This window comes from Silurus meridionalis, chromosome 14 (assembly GCF_014805685.1).
Source record: "Silurus meridionalis isolate SWU-2019-XX chromosome 14, ASM1480568v1, whole genome shotgun sequence".
NCBI lineage: Eukaryota > Metazoa > Chordata > Actinopteri > Siluriformes > Siluridae > Silurus > Silurus meridionalis.
The window spans coordinates 10,031,189-10,052,418 of NC_060897.1; the positions used below are offsets into that span (position 1 = coordinate 10,031,189).

General features: G+C 36.1%; 1 protein-coding gene across 4 annotated transcripts in view; it reads right to left on the bottom strand.

Annotated features, from left to right (window-relative positions):
• Window positions 1-1,479: 1,479 nt before the first annotated feature.
• Window positions 1,480-21,230, bottom strand: part of pitpnc1a (phosphatidylinositol transfer protein cytoplasmic 1a) — a 74,515-nt gene continuing 54,764 nt past the window's right edge. For all 4 annotated transcript variants that reach the window (XM_046866456.1, XM_046866454.1, XM_046866457.1 and 1 more), the window contains 6 exons: window positions 20,340-20,347; window positions 12,849-12,920; window positions 7,972-8,064; window positions 4,176-4,331; window positions 3,866-3,929; window positions 1,480-2,819 (listed from right to left, as the gene is read on the bottom strand). In XM_046866456.1, the coding sequence (XP_046722412.1) occupies window positions 2,506-2,819; window positions 3,866-3,929; window positions 4,176-4,331; window positions 7,972-8,064; window positions 12,849-12,920; window positions 20,340-20,347 (707 nt within the window). In that variant the 3' untranslated portion in view covers window positions 1,480-2,505. The remainder of the gene's footprint in view (window positions 2,820-3,865; window positions 3,930-4,175; window positions 4,332-7,971; window positions 8,065-12,848; window positions 12,921-20,339; window positions 20,348-21,230) is intronic.

Genomic DNA, 21,230 nt, shown 5'->3' on the forward strand with positions numbered 1-21,230 from the left:
GATGCTTGTTTTTTTTTTCCTCTTGGCAACGACAAAACCGTGTACTGCTCTAAAATACATAAAAAAAAAAACTACTTTCAACTTAGCCTCAAAATTCATGCCAAATATTTAATACACTCAGTCCATGTGTACAGAAGAGAAAGCTTCTGTGCCCCCTTTACCCTGATTTAAACACATTTCTATCTTTTATAAGCAAAGCCTTTCTATATAAAAAACAAAACAAAACAAAAGTCTAAATAAAGTAATAAAAATACAAACTTTATTATTAATTATTTAGTATAGCTGCACTGGGGCATCTGTTCGTATCACTCTGCTAGTCTGTGTTTTCTACATAAGATTCCAGTTTAAGCAATATTGTGTTACATTAAAACTGTTACTACATTTATTATGTTCTGTCAGTCAGGCAAAATACAATGCTTACTATTTTCATTTGTCAGAGGATAAGCCAAAAATTGGTGAAATCTGTGCCAAAATATGTTAATACCCCCGTATGAATTTCTTCCTTGTGTTATACTGTTTATAGATGAATGGATGGAGATAAGCCAAGAAGTGAGGTAGAAATGGTTAGTTCGGAAATATGTGCAGGGAGCTGGGCAACATGGCAGTGTACTGCTTAGAGCCAGTGTGTAATTCATATATTTTTTACTAAAATAATCTTCCGTAAATCTATGTAAACCTAATGCCTTATGGGGGTCCCGGGTACCCCCCTCAATTTGAGCACTGGCTGAGAGGATATGAAAATGAGACTTAGGCAAGACTTAGGCAAGCAAGGCTCAAAATGCAACTGAGTGTAAAAGAGAAGTGGTATCTCAGTGGTTCTCAACATTAGCTGAATTAAAGGTTTTAAGTTCTCAGCCCTGAGCAAGGCCCATAACACTCAACTGCTCATTTTTATAAATAATAGTAATCTGCTCTCGATAAGTTCACCTGCCAGTTGCCATAGATGTAAAATGTAAAAATGCAAAAGTCTGCAAACAATTTAAAGCACATGTTCTAATTAGCAGAGGTGGAAATGAACGGATTACATTTACTCCCATTACTAGGTATTACTAGTTTTTTTTGTGTACTTCTACTTTTAGAAGTAGGTTTTAAAAATGTAGCACATCCAGCTAAAAGGGGAAATGCCATAAAATCAAAAGTTGTTTAATGCGTGTGCTGTGTCTAAATTCTGAATCTACATTTGCAATTTCTTTCATTATCATAAATGGCATTAAAACAGGAGATTTTGTTTTGCTGTGATTTTTGTTATTGCACTTTAAGGTGTAAAGGTGTTCCTTAAGTTAAAAACAACTAGTTTGAGATTTATATCCCCTTGAACTTGTTGAACATTAGAAATCCCCACCACCACCACACCCCTGCTGTTAAAAAAACTCGGTAAATTACTCTTTCCGCCTCTGCTAATTAAAAGTGAGACAGAATGATTTTTCTAGACAGACTGTGGATGGTGAAGCAGCTAAAATGAAGAAATGACACTTCCAGTCGAGAGTAAAAGCTTTATTTTTTATTTTATACTAGCTGTTTACAACAAAGATCTGATTTCATATGGCCATGTGCTTGGTGCTGGGGTTTCTTAGAAAAGAACGAAATGAATATTGTGTGAACTATTGAGAGCAATAAGCCTTTTACATTCACAATGTAAACGTTGCCCAACAGCAAGCATTCCCTTTGCACAAGAAGAATATATCGCATTCAAGACAGCATTCCTTACAAACATGATTTTCTATATACATAATGCAATGCACCACATGTTAAACCATTAAAATATCCTGTAAAACACAATATACTCAAGTACCTTTATATTATAAATGGTAAAGTGTTAATGGACAATAGGTAACAATTTAGGATGGTAGTAAGATACAGTATATACAGAAACTTGGCAGGCCATCTATCCAGCAACAGACAACAGTAGGTCCAGTGGTTCTGACACTATTGTTGGAATAAAGAGTCCTGAATAAATCCGGAATACAAGCATTCTCATGAACTGTAGTACACTTATTATAATACTCAGCAATACTGTGACTTTTTAGAAATGGATAGCAGTGCTAATCCAGTCACTCAAGCAAACCAAAAAACAAAACATCATATCTACTTAACAGAACATTGACGTGTTGAAACTCTGTATTAAGAAAGTGGATCTGGTTCTCTTCCATTAAACTAAATATGTTTCACCTCGATTAGCACACACAGTCAATCCATCTGGAATAACAAATCTAAATAACTAGTAGCAAGAATTATTTTCAAAAACGTAACACAACTGAACAACTCCTGAGTTATTGTAAACTGTCAACTACTTTGCTTTTTGAAAGTTGGAATGCGCTATTCAACTGTAGGTAAAATCTCGACTAAACCCCTGTGTAGAGTTTAAGCTTGGCGAGGTTGGAAATCCACTTTGCGTGTGTGTTTGCGTGTCTCTTAGTTTAAACAGAGACTGGCTTGCTGTGTGTGTGCCTAGAAGACACGTTTCTGACAGCTGCATTACTAGACTTTGGCTCTTCCCTGCGTGGGTCATTCAGGCTGACGGGAGCTGGAGCCCCAGGAGAAGAGGCTCGTCAGCCGATAACCGGAGTCTCTCCTTGCTGGGTCGGGGAGTGTGAGTGTCTCCGGTGCTGATTTCTTTCTTGGTCTGTCTTTGGGAACAGAGAGGAAGTCCGGGGCTTCTGTGGAAAGGGGGGTGGACGGGGCACTGGATGGTCCGCTGTGGGTGCAGGATGGCAGGGGTGTCTCGCTGATGGAGATGGCTGGAGGAAATGTGCCTAGCTTCTTATTGGTGGCTTCTTGTGTGGTGCGCTCAAACTCTCTCACCTCCTCCATTGTCATGTCTTTGAGTGGAGAGACAGAAAGTTCTCTGAGTCATACATTTTTTATGCAGAGTATCTGTCATAGGTATATTCAAATAAAAGTGGAACAAAATGTGGTAATTAAGGCAGAAGCAGAGGTGAGAAAGGAAACGTGAGAACTCTGGGAAATTAAAGTTTTCTGGTTCCTGCAGTAGCATACCACTCAAATGCAATTACACAAGATTCCTGGGCAGGTTATTACTTTACTTAAGTCCTAAGGAGTTTAACACCAATCGTAATGTGTACTACTTCTGGGTTTATAAAAAATAAGTCATATTTTGCAAGAGATATGTTAATGAAAATGAAAATAATTAAAAAAGAAACTGAAATAAGCATATCCAATCATTCAAAGCTTATGAAGAATAGAAAACCTTTTAAATGAATTACACATGACTACATTTCAAAGGAAAATAATGAGATTTCTGTTCCATAAACTATGCTTTAATATATTCAGTAATTCTTTTTAAATGCTCCTTTCTGGTTTAATCAAGAAAGCACAAGTATTGCAAGCCTACATACAGATCTATAAAATTATATATATGGTCTAAGCACTGATTTAACAAGCTAAATGCATGACTGCAGACTTCTTCACTAGAGAACAAACAGGAGGGTATTAGTTTGCAAATTAAGCAATATCTAAATGAAGAACAGAACACAATCATGAAACAAACCAATGACAGAACAGGGCAGATACAAGACAAGGAAAAATCACAATAATTAGAAGCTTATCTTGTTAATAGGTTTTGTGTTTATGGTTTGTCACTAAATTCTTGTAAACAGGAGCCAGATTTTAAATAAGTAACCAGAATTGTTCAGGGCCACCACATGAACAGAATGAACTATAAAAACTCTCAGAACCAAAAAATGTAGGGTTGACTTGCATCAGTACCATCATACACATACAGCGCATTTTCACCTGGGCATTAAGACCATGTTGATGACTTTTGAGTCTCAATAATCATACAAATGAACAACCTGAGATGTGCTATCTAAGAAAATGCAGAATAAATAATTGTCCTTCTACGTACCAATCCATTCATCCACCCAGGCAAAGGCCTGTCTGTGACCTAGTAACAACACGTCCCTTATCACCTTGAGAGTGAGAGAGAGACACACACAGAGAGAGAAGGACTGGTTAAGAAGACAGTCTTTATTAATTACCTACTCATTAACAGTCATGATTAATATGCTGTGTTCATATTTCTGTATAATTAATAAAAGCAGCTGGAAAACATGGAGAAAATGGATCTAAGTGGTGCTGAGAGAGGTTTTGTGAGGTAAGTGCTCGGTTAAAGTTAGTGTAATAAGCACATTAGATAATAAAAGAGAGGGAAAGACCTTGTGAACAAACTGCTCCACTCGTGTCTGCAGGCCCCACACCTCGAACTTCACCGTCACCAGCTTATAGGAGCACATGAGGGGCTCCTGAGTGTCTCTCCAGCCCTCCTGCAGCAATCCCCGTGCTGTCTTCTCTGACTTAAAATAGCGCAGGTCCTGAGGAAGAAAATGTAAACATTGGGAAGGTATCTACAAATGGTCCCCTGTCACAAATCACATTCATGTCCTCTGCATAATTTGCAAAATTTTTGAAAGCGTGTTCAAATCAATTATAGAAATTGTTTATGATGCAAAAAATATGAAATACATTTTCCACAAGACAGGATCCAGAACTACACAACTTTTTTCAGAAAATGCTTTTGCTGAGGTTTTTTTTTAAATAGTGCCACAGATTTCAACTGGACGGTAATCAGAGCTTTAACTAGGTCATTGAAAGATGTACATGCTGTCTGATTTACAGGCAGCACAATGTTATTAACGTTTTTTGTCAAGAATCACTGAACTGAAACCTTTTTGCTGAGCACAAGTGCTTTTGTTGCACAGCATGATGCTGCAATCACTGTACATTACTGTAGGCATGGCATTTCTGTTATAGGCAGTATGACATTTCTGCCACACATAATTAAAAAAAACCCAACCTGTACCATACTCTTATGTGACATTTTTGGTCTAACAAAATTAGCTTCAGGTCCTCTTATTTATTTGATATCCATGTGCAAAACTGCCAGTGCACTTTGAGCATCAGTTATTGAAATTCAACTAGAAACCTAGCTAATGCTGTATACTGGACATTGCAGGAATATACCAGTCTATGCCTATATTCATAGATACTGACATTTATAAAAATGTATACATGGCTTCGTGCCATTTATAGTTGATGACAGTACATTGAAACAATGGAGTACTCTACAAACAGTACTACAGTACTACAAACGTTTTTGTGGATTAAAATTATATTATGTTGGGACCTAAACTTAAACCATACAAATAATAAACAAAAATGGATAATACCTGCATTTAAGAGGTGTATTTTTTTTTTTACTTAATTCAGAAAATAAGCCTGTTGTTACAGAAGTTCACATTGTTTCCACTACTAACACCATTATAAACCATCAGTTGGTGGTAACTATTACACAACGGGTTCCATTACACTGTGTGTGCGTGTGTGTGTGTGTGTGTGTGTGTGTGTGTGTGTGTGTGTGTGTGTGTGTGAGTAAGTGACATTAAATCTTTTTTCTCAAACCAAAGAAACCATTTCAGAAACGTACTGGAGACTTTCATTAAAACAGGTACAATTTCCATTATAATCATTAAATTCATTACAAAATTCACTTAAAGGGGTTTCTATTGCTGTTTTCAACAGAGATTATAATAATTGATGGGTAGTTTTCAGGGAAATTAGTTTGCGTTTAATGAAGTACTGAGTACTTATACAGGCACCATATATCAGCCTTGCATGATTTTATTTCTAATTTCTAATACAATACCGTTCATCATTGTTGGGAATATCAGTTTCAGTGCTTGGTAATAAACATACAACAGAAAACAGAGGATTACATTTCACTCAGTTAAGAGATTTGAAGAAACTTCTGGATAATTTAGCAAAACACTATATATTACAGCGGACGTTCACACAACATACACACCGCCTCGTAATACGTCTGCTTTGCCTCAGTCACTGATCTATAAATAGTGTTTTGTGGAAGGTGTTTAAAGGAAGCTCACGCCGAGTGGCACAACAGGAGGTTCATCTTTATCCTAATGTCACAGGCTGCCACTAATTTTAAGCTAACAATTTGCATGTTAGAGAGGAAGGATGACTTCTGAATAGGGGAGGAGATCTTGTTGCATTCCCGATTGGCATTTGAATTGTCTGAGAAACAATCATTGTAATTGCTGGGGCAACTTGAGATAAGCCCAATGAAATATCCTTCCAAAGGAGATGAAAAGGAACGTTTACATGATGATAAATGACGGGTGTGGGTACGTCGAGAAAATACATGGAGTGGGTGCATCAGAGCAGTTTCCAGGCCTCAGTAAACAAAATATAAAAATATATTTAATTTATTAATAAAATCAGGAAAAAGGGTCAATGAGAGGTTATACTTATATAAACAAGTTAGTGATTAGCCTTTTCAGTGTTCTGAACAATTTTCTTTTAATCTCTCATTTATAGGTTCTCATTTATAGGCAATCTGAGATCATTCAGTACAGCTGAAACCAATTTTGACAGTACTGTAGCAATGTGCTTGAAAAAAAGCAAGTCAAACCTTGAAATCATATTCAGACTTGTAAAAGTTTTGTGTAATGGCATCTGCCTTTTTTAAAAAGATGATAGTTAATTAATAAATCAATTCAAGTTTCAAAGCACTGCAACACCAGTGCTTAAAAACAAAACAAAAAAACAAACAAAAAAAAAAAAAAAATATATATATATATATATATATATATATATATATATATATACCTACATTAAGTGACCAAAAAAATGAAAAACCTAAGCCACAAAGTGGAAATCAATGTGTGATATGAATGAATAAACTGTACTTTATCAGAAATGGATATATTGATAAATGTATAAATTGAAAGTTAAAAAGGGGGAGATTAAGCGTTTCTCCTGGCACAGTAATAGCTGGGTGTGTTTGTCAGTGAGATGTAATAGAGTGTGTCAGGGGAAAACGAAGATTACTCCATCTTCAGATTACACAAATGCAGGCTGCCATTTCTAACCAAGTCTAATAATATATCAGTGCTCATTAGTTTTGGCTGGCCGTGTTGTCATTCTGCAGCTGACGAAGAGAGGGTGTGTGAGAGGAAAAGAGAGAGAGAGAGAAAAAGAGAGAGAGAGAGAGAGAGAGAGAGAGGAGAGAAAGAAAGTAAGAACAGTTCTACCATTGCAATTGCAATTGCTGGTTTTACCTGAACAGCCCAGGAGTTGTGATGAAGCAAGGTCAAAGGTGGAAAGCTGTTATTGTGTGTGTATTTGTGTGTGTGTGTGTGTGTGTGTGTGTGTGTGTGTGTGTGTGTGTGTGTGTGGGGGTGGGTGGGTGTGTGAGACTGACCCAAACGCCTTCCACCCACCACAGGCTGAAATGAAGGCAGCACGTGCCCTAATCCATTACATAGAAAGTAACAGGCTCTCATTAATTTTTATGCCATGCAGTGTCAGCATGTGTGGCCTTGTATAGATCTTTGTTCATACCTTAACATTGTGCATTTGTTAGTACTCACAGTAATTAAGGCGTAGGACTTAACACGAACACATGCATTTCCAAACATAACTATGGTAGTTTTAGCTTACTTTATACACAGCACTGCTGAATTTTTAAATATAAATGATTCAGATTTGTTTTTGATTTGAATTTAATATCTATGGAAGGAATATTGGGTGTTAGTTCTAATGGACAGAGAGTGTTCTGCCATGGGGAAGTCGCAAGGACAGAGTATTTGTGTGCTCTGATATTTCTCTGTCACATCAACTTTTTTTAGAAAATCTTATTAACTTGAAAAAAAAGAAAATGATAAAGGGCTGACTTTTACAGTTGCTATAATAAAAAGTGAGAACAAAAACTACAGGAACATTTCTCATGGATGCTTGCTTAAATTAAATGGAACTCTAAATGGCTAAAATGCACGAGGTGTGGTTGGTATGAAAAAAATAAATAAAATAAAAATATATTTGTTCGCAAAGCACCTGGGTGTAAGGAATAAAAAAACTTCTCACCTTCACATCATGGAATTCTTTTCCCCCTAGAAACATTACTGTTAGTATTTATGGATATAATCCTTTTCTTACCTCAGATTCTTTGTAGTAGCGCTCTGGGATTTCATCATATGCAATGTCAACAAAACACACCTCTGTGTCCTCAACTTTGGGCTCTTCAAAGATCTGGATTAAAAAAGACAAGTGTAAATGTGAGGATGGAAAACAGGCAATGCTACCCACTGTTTAAATAATCTAATTTCTGAAACTTGTGATTCCATGTCATTAGATCACTTACAGTGTCTTTCATTCATAACTTTTAGACATGGAAAACAAAAACACCACAAAATTTGATGTCCTTTCTTCCCAGACCCTCTCAGTTGTTTGATCTCTTGAACATCCCCAGTTACTATTATTTTAATTGTATTGATGTGTATCAGGAATAGTCTATGTGTCTAGCATTAGACAATAAGTCTATATTTTACATATTACTGAATCATCTTTTTGGTATAAAGCCTTTAACAATGATCTTTGACCCAAAGCAGTATGTGTGCAGACATAAACTCTTCTACAAACGATGATTAATGAATGTTAATTTAGTCATCTCTCTTAATCATGGTAAAATTTCTGGAATACGAAATTAATATTTTTTTCTAAGAACATTACATTTTACAGAAACAACCCATCTGAATGATGACAGTCTGTGCTGTAATGCCACCTCACACTGGTAGTTAAGACTTTCTAGCTTGCTGCCTGTCTTATGTACTACTCATCTGTTAGACTAGCATATTTTTGCAAAGTCTTGTAATTGTCTGAGTGCTAAATTATACACTATAATGTCAAAAATACTATAATTTCACATTTTTTCTCCAGATGCATATCCACATTGTTTGCTCACTGACAAGGAACTTGAGGATCCTAATAAGTTTAAAAAAAAAAATTAATCACAATTTATCACAGTTTCTTGTGTGCCTTGATGCTTGATGTAATGTCATAAGTACTCATGTCATAGGCTGCAAGTAGGAATGTAAAGTCTCCGCTGTTTCCAGAAGTTCAGGATAAATAAGTGCCTGATCACCTTCTCATGAATTTTAACCCATTGGAATGACCAACTAGGAGTTAAAGTCAGGAGACATAAAGAAGAAATACAAGAAATAACATCCCGAATAAAACGTTATCAAATACTTCCAAGTATGTGATTCTTAACTTAGATTAATATGCTATAATTTTATTGACATAACTTTTTTTAAACCTATAAATAAGCTTAATAATCTTATAGTATAAAAAATCTACTAAAGACAAATATTCGTGAATTTGCTTAGAAATAAGTTACTTAATAAAGACCTGTTAACTTTATTAGACAAACTAATGAGTCAAAAATCTGTCAACTTAGAGTATTTTCTATTTCGACCAGAAGGAGGAGCTCTGGATTTCTCTATAAGAAACTGAACTTGTGAGTATCAGAAGCTGACCGTTGTGTAAAATTGAGCCCTCGCATGTTGCTGTTGCTCACAGTAAGACTCCAGAGTGTTCTAAGCCTCATAAAGACTTTACTGGTTTCAGAGCACGCCTCTGTATCAAAACATCCAGTGAGCGCTCTGCTCTTGCTTTTGAACAGCAGGCGTCAACAATATGTGAGGCTATGGAGACTGGAGACCAGTACAGAAAGTGACTGGAATGACAATCATACTGGAATCAGACAGGATTCAAAAGGCAAAAATAAATGTGAAAAATGAATTATAAATAAAAAGACAGATCATACAGAGGAGAGAACAGAAGTGTAATATAAGAAACAGGCGCTATACTGACTCACTTGTAGCACTATACAGTCAATGATCCGCCGCATTTCAAAGGAGGATGGTTAGCTGTGAAGACAGCAAGTATAGTGACGGCATTATGAGCTGCGATGGAATGGACAGATGCCTACAGCCTACAATGGAATAAAATCTTGGATCTTCGAAGTGTCTTCAGCACTCAAACAGAATAAAAAATGTTTTATTTAGTGTCTGTCAACTATAGAAATTTAGCAAATACACAGAGGCTTGTGTTAACTGCCACGGGTGCAGCCTGACTAAATTCAGATCAAAAGTGTTACCAGAAATCGGTGTTTGTTGACAAGCATGAGAGCATGTGCTCTGCTGCAGCTTGTCCTCTGCAAACTTATCTGCAGGAAAAAAAATATTATGTTTGTTTATGCCTTAGATATCACACATCAGTTCACACACTTTGATACTGGACACATTGTATGCTGATGTTTTTTCCTTGTTTGAGTGCTGAAGACATTTTGAGAACTCGCGTTTCAATTTTTTCCACTGTAGGCTATAGTCATCTGTCCATTCCATTACAGCTTATAATGCTGTCATGATACTTGTCTTTACAGCTAACTGTCCTTCCTTGAACTTTGTTTCTCTTAAAGTAGCTTTACAGTATTCAGGAATATTGAAACATATTGGTGGCAGCTCAAGTGGTAGCTCAGTGGTCAGAATACTGGACTTCTGATTGAACGGTTGTGTGTTGGGTCCTGTAGGTTTCTTGAGCAAGTCCCTAAACCATCAACCTATCAGATGTATCGATGAGATAATTAAGGGTATCTGCCAAATGCTATAAATGTAAATGTCCTCTTTAAAAATACATTTTTGCTTCACTATTATATATAAGTTAGTGTAAAATATATTTTAGTGCCCACACTTTTATTGAGAATTGTGGTGCATAGGACTGCATGGACCTACAGCACATAGTGATGACAGCAAAGAGCATCATGCATTATGTGGTCCGTCTGCCTCAAACACAGGACACACCTTTTATAAATGCTTCTTTGGCAAAACCACCAGAATAGTAACTGACACCCATCGCCCCACCCATAAACTCTTTATCCCTCTGCCAGGATCTGGCAGAACATATAGAGTGTCCAAGCCAACTTTACCAGATTCCTGAACAGCTTCTTTCCACAAGCTGTCAGGACCTGAAAAGATAAACTGCATCACACCCACCTTTCTTAGAATTAATGGGCACGACCCCATCATGCCCTTCCCTCCACAACCTGTCTTCATATTATGTTCTGTTTCAACAGAATGCCACAGACACATACACCCTGGAATGTATGATTACCCATAATGCACTGCTTACCTACACCAGGATTACCTGTCATACAGCTACAGAACTAGAATAAATAAATGTCTAACAATCAGGAACGGTCATGCTGCTAGTTGTAATGATAAGCAGTAGTTATCACACACCAGTCCACTTGCTAACAGTACATAGTATATGCTCACATGGTTACAACAGACTCCTAAAATGTGTAAATATATATTTATACATTGAGCACTGTCTTTTTTTTTCTCTAATTTTGCACGTTGTCAGGTGTGTTCACTGTTATCTATTTCTGTAACATTACACCAACACCTTGAAGAATGCTATTTTATTCTACATGAATGTGACTAGAATGACAATAAAGCTCTCTAACTGATCATTTCTAACCAAAATAAACACTAAGCATGAAGTAAGAATACGTCTATGATGGTACACAAATCCATCACAAGGTGCCATGAAAACACGCAGACATACATTTAGCATAGACAATCCACCCTTTAGCATATTACGGGAATGTGGAGGGAGAGCGAAGGAAACCCAAACAAACACAGGGAGGATGTGCTCAAAGTGGTGCAAAAAATAAAAATCATTAACATTAAGGTAGTAGTACTTTAAGGGTATTGAAATTAAGGGATGTGATAGCTTTTCTAGAGTTTAAGGATCTGCTGTACCGATAGAAAGGTTGGGGGTTCAAGCTGTGGTATCGCCAAGCTGCCTTTCTTGGGGCCCTTGAGCAAGGCCCTTAACCCCCTGTGCTCCAGTGGTGCTGTATCATGGTTGACCCTGCACTCTAACCCCAGCTTCCTAACATCACTGCACCATTCTTTCTTAGCTTTTAATAAAAGCTCTTGACCAGTATCTGCTTTATATGGAGCATTCTGTTACTGCCATATGATTGGCTAATTATTTGATAATTGCAGTAAAATGAGCACAGGTACAGGTAATCATGTTGGGTATGGAATTTGAAGCTATATAAACAAAAGAGTTTTGTATACTTCTGCACAAAAAACTGTTGGCAAACGTTAAATGTTTCCAATCCTCCTGCAAAAGAATTTTTTTTGTCAAAACAGATGAGAGAAAAGGGATGACATCAGCAGAGGTGGGTGTACAGTGGCCATATTTCTCATATTTCTCAGACGCATTCTCTTTTCTTGTCATTAGTCATAAAACCTGTGCGCCAAACTTCCCATGCCTTATCATCTCCTTCAAGTGTCATTGTTCACACATTCTCCTTGTGCATCATTTGTCAGGCATCGTTCTTAACGCAGCATCATTCAAGTATCAAATCTTATTACTTTAAGCATCAAACGGCACTTGTCAAGCCTGGCGTATTGCATCTGAGCGTTGTGTCAAGACTTAATAAATATTGTGACTTACCCTGTGATTAATTATTTCTGTTACAGAACTGGTCATTGAGCTTATACTCAGTATAACAATGTTATTGTGCTTTATATTTAAAATTGCGTGCCTTAAAATAGATTGGGAACACAATTATTTTTACTGACAAGGCACAAGGATAAGCTAATATTATCACCATAGGGGCAGAATTGAATCAGAATGTATATACGGGTAACGACTGTGTGCACAGAAAACCTAAAAAGCCATGCCTTGGCAGCTTATAAGGTGAATACATTACTGCCTCGGACTAGCCACAGCTCTGAAAATAGAATACTGAATAATTCTATGGGTTCTGTGCCTTGTTATATCTCATTTCAAAACTTTGATATATTCCATAGTGCATTAGCAGACAGAATCGGAAAAAAAAGTAAAACGAATAGCAATAGACTGTTAAGCATCAACATTTCAAGAGTTAACATTTTGAATACACATTTTGAATACACAACAAACACAAATCACATATATCCCAGGTACTTACTCACATTGTCATTGCTTCCGTTGTTGTCTTCATATTTTGTCTCTATATGAATGGAAAACTTTGGCAAGAAAGAACACTACAAGGGAAAAAAAAAAAAATTAATATTATATACACACACACACACACACACACACACACACACACACACACACACACACATATATATATATATATATATAATCCCATCATATTCCCATCTACATTGTCACAGTTGCCCCTGAACGTCATGTGCTCTGAAACATATTTAGCTAAAATTAGCCTATGCCTGTACCTTACTTATATGCTGCTTATCCTAATACTGTATATTTACCATGATTGTATTATTGATTGTATTATTCAGCATTCAGCTGACTCCCGTATTTTTCGGACTATAAGACGCTACTTTTTTCCTACGTTTTGAACCCCGTGGCTTAAACAACGAAGCGGCTAATTTATGAATTTTTCCAGGGTTTTTCCCGGTTTTACAAACTTTAAGCCGAAAAACTGAGCGACATAACATTAAACCAATGAGATTTCCGAATGGAAATGAAAAAACGCCCCTCACCTGTGTTCTGAGCTGCACGGCATCGAGAGAAAAAAAGTTTTTTTTAAAACGCACGACGATGCCAAAAGAAAAACTCCCGAGAGAAATAGTTGTGAAAGGAAGGAGGAAGACAGTGAACAATGACTTTCTTGGTAGGCTACTGTTTAGATACAAGCCGTTGTAGCGCGTTGAGTCTGGGTTAAGGGATAGCTCGAGTTGTAACTCCAGTTGCAACAGAAATCATATAAGCACAGACAGGTTTCCAAAACTCGTGCTTTTTTATTTTTCTTGGCAACAGCGTTACGTGTTAGTCAAAGAAACTTAGAAATGAGCATCAGAAAATAATAAGGAAATAATCCTTGTCTTGAACACACGCAGTAATACCGGAAAAATGCTGTGCCAGGCTATTCCCAAAATTTTTTTATGTTTAAGACTTATTTATGTTAAAAATAAAAATATTTGTAAAATTATATATGGGTGCGCTTTATAGTCTGGAAATTACGGTAGTTACATTTATCATTAATCAGTATATTATAAAGGGTTCAAATATAATAACCATGCTTTACGACTACAAGTCAGGAAGTAGAGCAAATTATTAAGATGATTATATAAAAATATTATTAAATTAGGGGATTTTTAGAAGAATCTGAAAATTCTAATAGAAGAAAAGCACATGAAGAAAGTGTACATGGCAAGCAGGAATTGGTAAGCAAAAAATTTTTTAAAAGGTAATTTGAGTAAACTGTTTCTTTATACTTTTTGGTGTTGATCTTTTGCCAGTTTTTCACATGGATTCTGGATTTGCCCAAATAAAGATTGTCAACTTTATGCACATCCTCTTTCTTACGACACATTACATACATTTACTACAAAGTCAATTTGTATTTGGCTTTTAATAAAAATGTACATTTATAGAATCCTGTTGCAATTATTTAGCCAAATTATATTATAAATCAACAAAATTATTAGTGTGTTTAATATCAAGCACTAATATCAACTAAGGACCATCAATGAGCAGGTAGTGAACTGGTCTTAATAATAAATTAATTAAATAATCAGATTGGTTTTTACTCCAACTTATTAATGTAATGCTGTTTACAACACAATGCAGCTCTATAGCCAGTCTCATAATCGGCAAACAAAAACCAATGGTAAGCAAATTTCCCAAGTGAACAGCAGGTGGAAGCTTGAGAAGAGCCAGTACTTAAAAGAGGAACCCATGCTCTATTGGGTGATAATGGATCATAGGAATATTATATAAGTGTTTGAACTATGTTTAAAAAGAGACAGTTATCCAGAGGAAAGAAAAAAAATCACCTAGCATCCAAGACCTCTATTGTTGTTTTGTTGACCTTTTGCTGCATGACTGTGCAAGGAGGAACGAACTTGGGCATAGACAGATTTTTTTAACAACCTACTGACACCAAGCACACATCCCAATCAACACAAACCTGGTTTTCAACACAACGGTAATCATGAGAGATTGTGCGGAGTAAATGTTCTGACACTGTGTGTCCGCAACAGAAGAAATCTCTCTCTATAAAAAGGTATGACGTGTAGGAGAAATGAACTTTGAATTGCATCATTATTCAAATACATTTTTTATAGGTCTGTATTTTTTCAGTTGCTGCTTAATTATATTCAAAACCAAGTAGTAAAATGAGTAGTTTTGCTTTAAAAGAAGTAATATTTGAGCAGGATATTTGTACTTTTATGAAAGTACAAGTATGAGGTACTTTGTACACCACTGTTAGTTTGACATATAATTCTTTTCAACCATGAAATGTGAGGTGCCACCAATTTGGAACCCAGTGTCTAAGAGGAAGGGTTTAATTGAAACATTTCTCTATGGCAGTATTCACAGCTGTGAAGTTTTGAACGTCTTTAAATGGTTAAATTCACTGAGCGTATAAATGCCTTATGGCATAGCTAGAAGGCTTCTTTTACTGCTGAGAAATCCAGAAAAAAACACGATCTTTCAGGCTGCAGTAAATCCCACAAAAAAAAAAAAAAAAACACTTCCACACCCAGCAGCACAACTCAGGCTGCCCAGATATTGTCAGAGTCTTAGATCTGGTTAAGTTCGCCTCAATTGCTTTTAAACAAACTGCCTCGCTACACTCGCACAGAAGCACACTTTGGAACGGCTACATTTTACCAGCCTGGTGTGTGACAGCTGGCTGTAATGATGAGCTATTTTCCAGTTTGTTGGATTTACACCCCTGTTCTCAACCCCTTCTTTTTCTCATTCCTCACTCCTACTTCTCCTTTCTACATGGCCCAATGCTGCTGAAGTCTCTCGAGATTCAACAATACTTTGATTAGGTTAACTCCTGTTTTGGCAATTACTATGAAGATAGGAAATACTAATAGGGTTAGATGGAAAGGGAGCGAGAACTGCATGGCAGGGGAAGTGAGCAACAGCACCTTTTTACAATAGTGAAATGTGCTCACACTTTACACCTTTGTCAGTTGCACACACTGCACAACTTACACACAACATACTACTAATACTAAAAAACATAGTAAAACATAACTTCTGTCTGAAAATTCTGACAAACAGAAAACTGAAAAATAAAACCAAATGATAAAAAAATAAAGTTGTGTTGCCTATTGCCATGGTCCAGTAATTCAGTTTCTATTATCTGTGTGTTTTTGCATCCTGACCAATTGGATTTGCAAGCAACATGGAAGAAACACTAAATTGGGAAGATTTGGTGCAATTATGTACAGTTTCATGTTTTGTTCTAAATACCAGGAAAATCTGTGGAAAATGCCACTGGTCAGGTGTTTCAGTTAAAGTATAGACACTGGGGAAGTCTCCTAGCAAAACTGCACCTAACATGTATAGCCTGGAATAGAATGCCCATTGGTTAATGTTAATGTTTTATGTAAATATGATATATCAAACCATGAACATTTCAGTTTTATAATTTACAACAACTAAGTCAAATAGACTTTGTGAGATATAACAATGTTTTCTCAAAGCTATTTTTTGGAGTTTGAATTCAACAGATAGCATATGCTGTCTTGTAATCCAACTTTTTACCAATAAGTCTAAACAGACAGACCACACAAAATGTCTGAGCAGTTTATAGAAAAAGGAAGAATTGCATAATGAAGATTACAGAGTGACAGAGTAAACACATTCACCTTTTTGATATTGTATTAACTAAAAGTTTCTCTAAGCTTTTGATCATGGTTATGGTTAAGGCAAGTGACAAGCAAATATAATGAGATATATAGAATGTTTAATCTAAAATGAGTATAGAGTATAGTGTGGCAACAAACAGTGAATTTGCTTAAGCAGATTTTCCTCCTTCTGCTTCCAAAGATACACTGAAGACAAAGCCTCCTAATCACCAGAGTATAAACCATATTTATTTATAATTGATTATAATAAATCTAAGCAAAGCAGGTTAGTTAGGTAAAAGGGTTGTTAAGGTTATAGTGTGCTTTGTTTGAACAGGATTTCATACATTATTAGATTTTATGACATTTCTTAAGAATTAAATTATTGGATTCATTTGGAATTCCAATCTCTCACAGATTTGCCCTTGATACCAAAAATTTGTCAGTGACAGAAAAATATATTTGTTCTGATTTTGCTGTAACCAATGGAATCTGCACATTGCAAATTTAAAAAATCTTTAGTCATGAAATGAACTCGTCATCTTAAAACACATTATAGCTCACTGGCATGATTTGCTCCAATCCTGCGCCAATGCTCATCGTAAAAAAACAGCAAAACACGGACTGTTTAGAGTTATGCAAAACTAATGGGGCAGCAATGGTAATAAGGTTGTGGGGAAACATAAGAATCATTCAGTTTAGGTATTCCTTATTTCCTGTACACACCTCGGATCTCACTGATTGATGAAGTAAAAAATAATGTTCTCACAGGTATCACAGGTCTAGCTCTAGATAATCTTTATTATTCAACCCGACATGATGAGGACATCTTATCACACAGTCTCTTATAGGATTTGTCCAAGAACCTATGGGGATCATCTTGCACAATGTGTGAAGAAAAAAAAAAGACCTCTGTGGCTACCCAGTGTAAGGCAGACTGGAAAAAAAGAGATAAAAATTCTGGCAGTAATTAATACAAAGTAATTCTTCATATCCGTGGATTTATATTGTGAGGCTAAGTGAGTTATGAGACTGGAGGAAAGCAGAATGCAGAAGGGAATAAATCTGCTGGTGCATGCTGCCAATTCTGGGATCGCATGAAGACTGTACATCACATTGATTTGAAGTGCCTACACACTATCTCAGCTTTGTGCTGATGCAGACTCTCCTGGCTAGATGACAGAAGCGTAGGCACATCAGCACCAAAATCAGCTGGCACCCATGCAGCCCGGGCTTTAGACTGCAATTTCTGTGTACAAGGAAAGCATTAAGTATTTTTGCATTACCCAAAAGACTTGACAAACAGATTATTTTTCTAAATCCCCAGCAGATGATCAAATAAAAGCAATGGTTTCATTGTGTTCTATGTGAGGAGAATTGACAAAAATAGTAGTAAATTATAATATTTTCCAATATATTCTAATCTAATATATTATCAATCTGTTTCGTAGAGAGGAAAATATAGACAAAGCAAAAGAAAAATGGTTTAACTTTTAAAACAAATACTTGGTTTATTAGACCAAAAATCTATAATTGAAAACTCCGGTTCGATGTGATTACATGTGCAGCCTTTAGGGGCGAATCACTGACTGTTTTTACACGTGAGACTGCGTGCTGCACGGAGTGGTATATCAATGAAAATATTCATATTTTTTATTTTTTTTTATAAATATGAATATTTTCATTGATCTAGGACTCCGTGCAGCGCGCAGTCTTTCCGGACCGGAGTTTTTGCCGATAGCAAATAGTTCCTGCAATATAGCTTAAGATCTCACTGAAGATATGACAAAAATCTAACCTTTAATAAAATATTTTTATGTTGCATAAAAAATACATTAAAAAATTATACATTTATTGACCACTCTATTAGGTACACCTTTCCATCTGTTCATTCATGAAATGATCCAATCAGTCGATCATGTCTGCTGAAGCATCATACAAGTAGATGCAGATACAAGTGAAGAGTCATAAGAGCCAAAAGCCATGTTCTTCTCAAACATAATATCAGCCTGGTGGTATGGGATTTGGTGCTGCATATTGGCTAAATTAAGTATTTTGCAAATTGCGGATTTCATGCACATCTGAGTTTAGCACCTACATGAAAAACAAGTCAGAGTAGAATGGCCTGCAGATGGCGGGGAAGACTTTGGTAACTCTAAGAACCACGTTTTACAAACATGTTAGACATACAAGCAAATCAGAATGCACAAGGTAGGAGCTTTGATGCAGATAGGCTCTGTCACGGTACCGTATCGGCCTGATTATTTGCATTGCACTGCTGCAAAGTGATTGGGTGTTTAGATAAGTGCATGAATGTGCAGGTGTTCCAAATAAAGCTGTGTATATAATGTCAAAAGGGATATTGTTTTTCACTTTTTTTTACCAAGCTTTGCCTATAATGCTACTAATTCTGGTGCTAACTTTAGGTCAGGAATATTCCCTAGGACTACAATTACCATCAGTCACCACACCATCATGTTGTTGTCACATGCCACTAATCAATCACAACCTTTCTTTGTCACTCTTGATTAACACATCAAGAGTCTCTCACAACTTACTTTGTCTTATGATTGTCTCCCTATGTTTATGGTTGTGCTTAAGTTATACTGTTCATTGATCTGGTTGGTTACCAGAACTAGCATCTGATTTGCCTTTCTTACATTACACTGTAGCTAACAGACTTATACCAGCATTCTAAAAGGGCATACGTTCTAAAAGTAATTTAGCTTCATGGTAATTGAAGACCGTGGCAAATTTGTACTATTTATTCAATCTGGATAAGTGCATTTGCTAAATTTTGTAAATGTTTTTTTTGTTTTGTTTTTTAAACACCACTAATATGCAACTAATATAACTTGCAACTAGCTTAACAGTAAATCTGCTAACATTGTACTTTGAGTTTGAGTTTGTTCTGGAACTGTCCGGAGTTCTTCTTTTCTAAATTTATCGCCTGTTTGCAGAAAAATCTATTGTCTCTCAGTTGGCAGCATGTCCACCCTGTCCTCCATTACTCACCGGATCACTTCTCCTTTCATGCTGATACATAATGCTGATTATGCTAATGTTATTACCTTGAACAGTGGTCCAGTGCAGCCAAATTACACCACAGTGCTTTTAGCCTGGCTTAAATGTGCATCTCAATCTAACTGCCCTTCCACAGAGATTTCACATTCTTCATGCGAACGTTCCAAAAGGACAGGCAGATGGTAATTTTTCATACAAAATAGATGAATATACATTTTGAAGAATTATGTTTGTTCAGGTATTACTTTTACAGGAGCAAAATGATCAGAAATAGACATGAAAATGCACCTGGGCCTTAACAAAAAGGCTTTCTGAAAAAGTCAATATCTGCCTGCAAGAGGACTGCACATATCGAGAAAGATAGTGAGGGAGGCAAGAGCCTCAGAGATCAAAGAATTGTGCATGTTGGCAACCAAAGATTGATTTGGTTCTAGATAGTTTTGAACACACCCCATGTATATTCAACTTAGAAAAAGAAGGTAATAATTCTCATCAAATTAATGTATTGTTTAAGGAAATTTCAGAATTAGTATGGCACACACACACACACACACACACACACACATTGCAGCTCAAAATGGATGGAAATTTTCCCTCCAGCAAAATGAGCTAAGCAGTCAAGGAACTGAGCACCAGGATCCTACTCCAACAAACTCATTAATACAACAGGCCTTTGAGCAGGCAGCAGCCACTGCCTTCGATTTGACGAGAGAAAAAAACTGAGAAACTACATTATCTACAACAGCTGTCCGGCTCAAGGTCTCACAATAACTACTCATGGATAGTAACCAAGTATAAGAAAGAAATGGTACTCACTGTGTATTCTGAATTGTGCAGGCAGATGGGACACAGAGGAGTGAGAAAAGAAAGGGAGAGAGAGAAACGGAGAGGTGTGAAAATCATGTGTAAAGCAAATGAATGGATTTCACACACTGTTCATGCAAAATCCAAAAGAATGAACAAAGATATTGATTTTTTTTCTTGCACTCAGTTTCTGCTTATCATTCACGTCTGATCATTGTTTTATGTGTTCCTTTCATGTTGCTTAACATTCTAAAACACAATACAAAGAATTAAAAATGGCCATGATATAAAAGAAAATCATACATTGCACGCTACTTATTATTAATCAGTCATTCCTACAATGTAGTGACTTTTGTGTGCTCAGTTCATCTTATACTATACAATAGGCTCATTGCAAAAACACCTCTGGGTTTTTCTAAGTACTACTCCTGCATGTCTGATTAATTACACTAGTAGTGATTTTTCACTCTGTGTCTGTAAAGACTCCAGGAGATGAACATCGGTAATGTTCATCAAAAATTGCCAAGCCTCTAGCAAACTGAAGTAAGGGTTTAGAATCTTAGCTCTTTCATAAATACACAACAATAAAAGAAATAAATTATCTATCTATCTATCTATCTATCTATCTATCTATCTATCTATCTATCTATCTATCTATCTATCTATCTATCTATCTATCTATCTATCTATGTTTAATTTAAAAAAAAATTACTTAGGAATAATAGCTCAAGAATCCTCAAGGACACTGTACTGATGAATGTAAACATTGTTAAACTGGTTCAATTCATCAGACACTTTCTCTTTTGCATTTGGCTGTTTATTCTTTTTCTGATAAACAGCAACGTTTGTGTAAACAAAATATAAAAAAAATTGTTTACTTGCTTATATTCAGTTCTTTCTGCA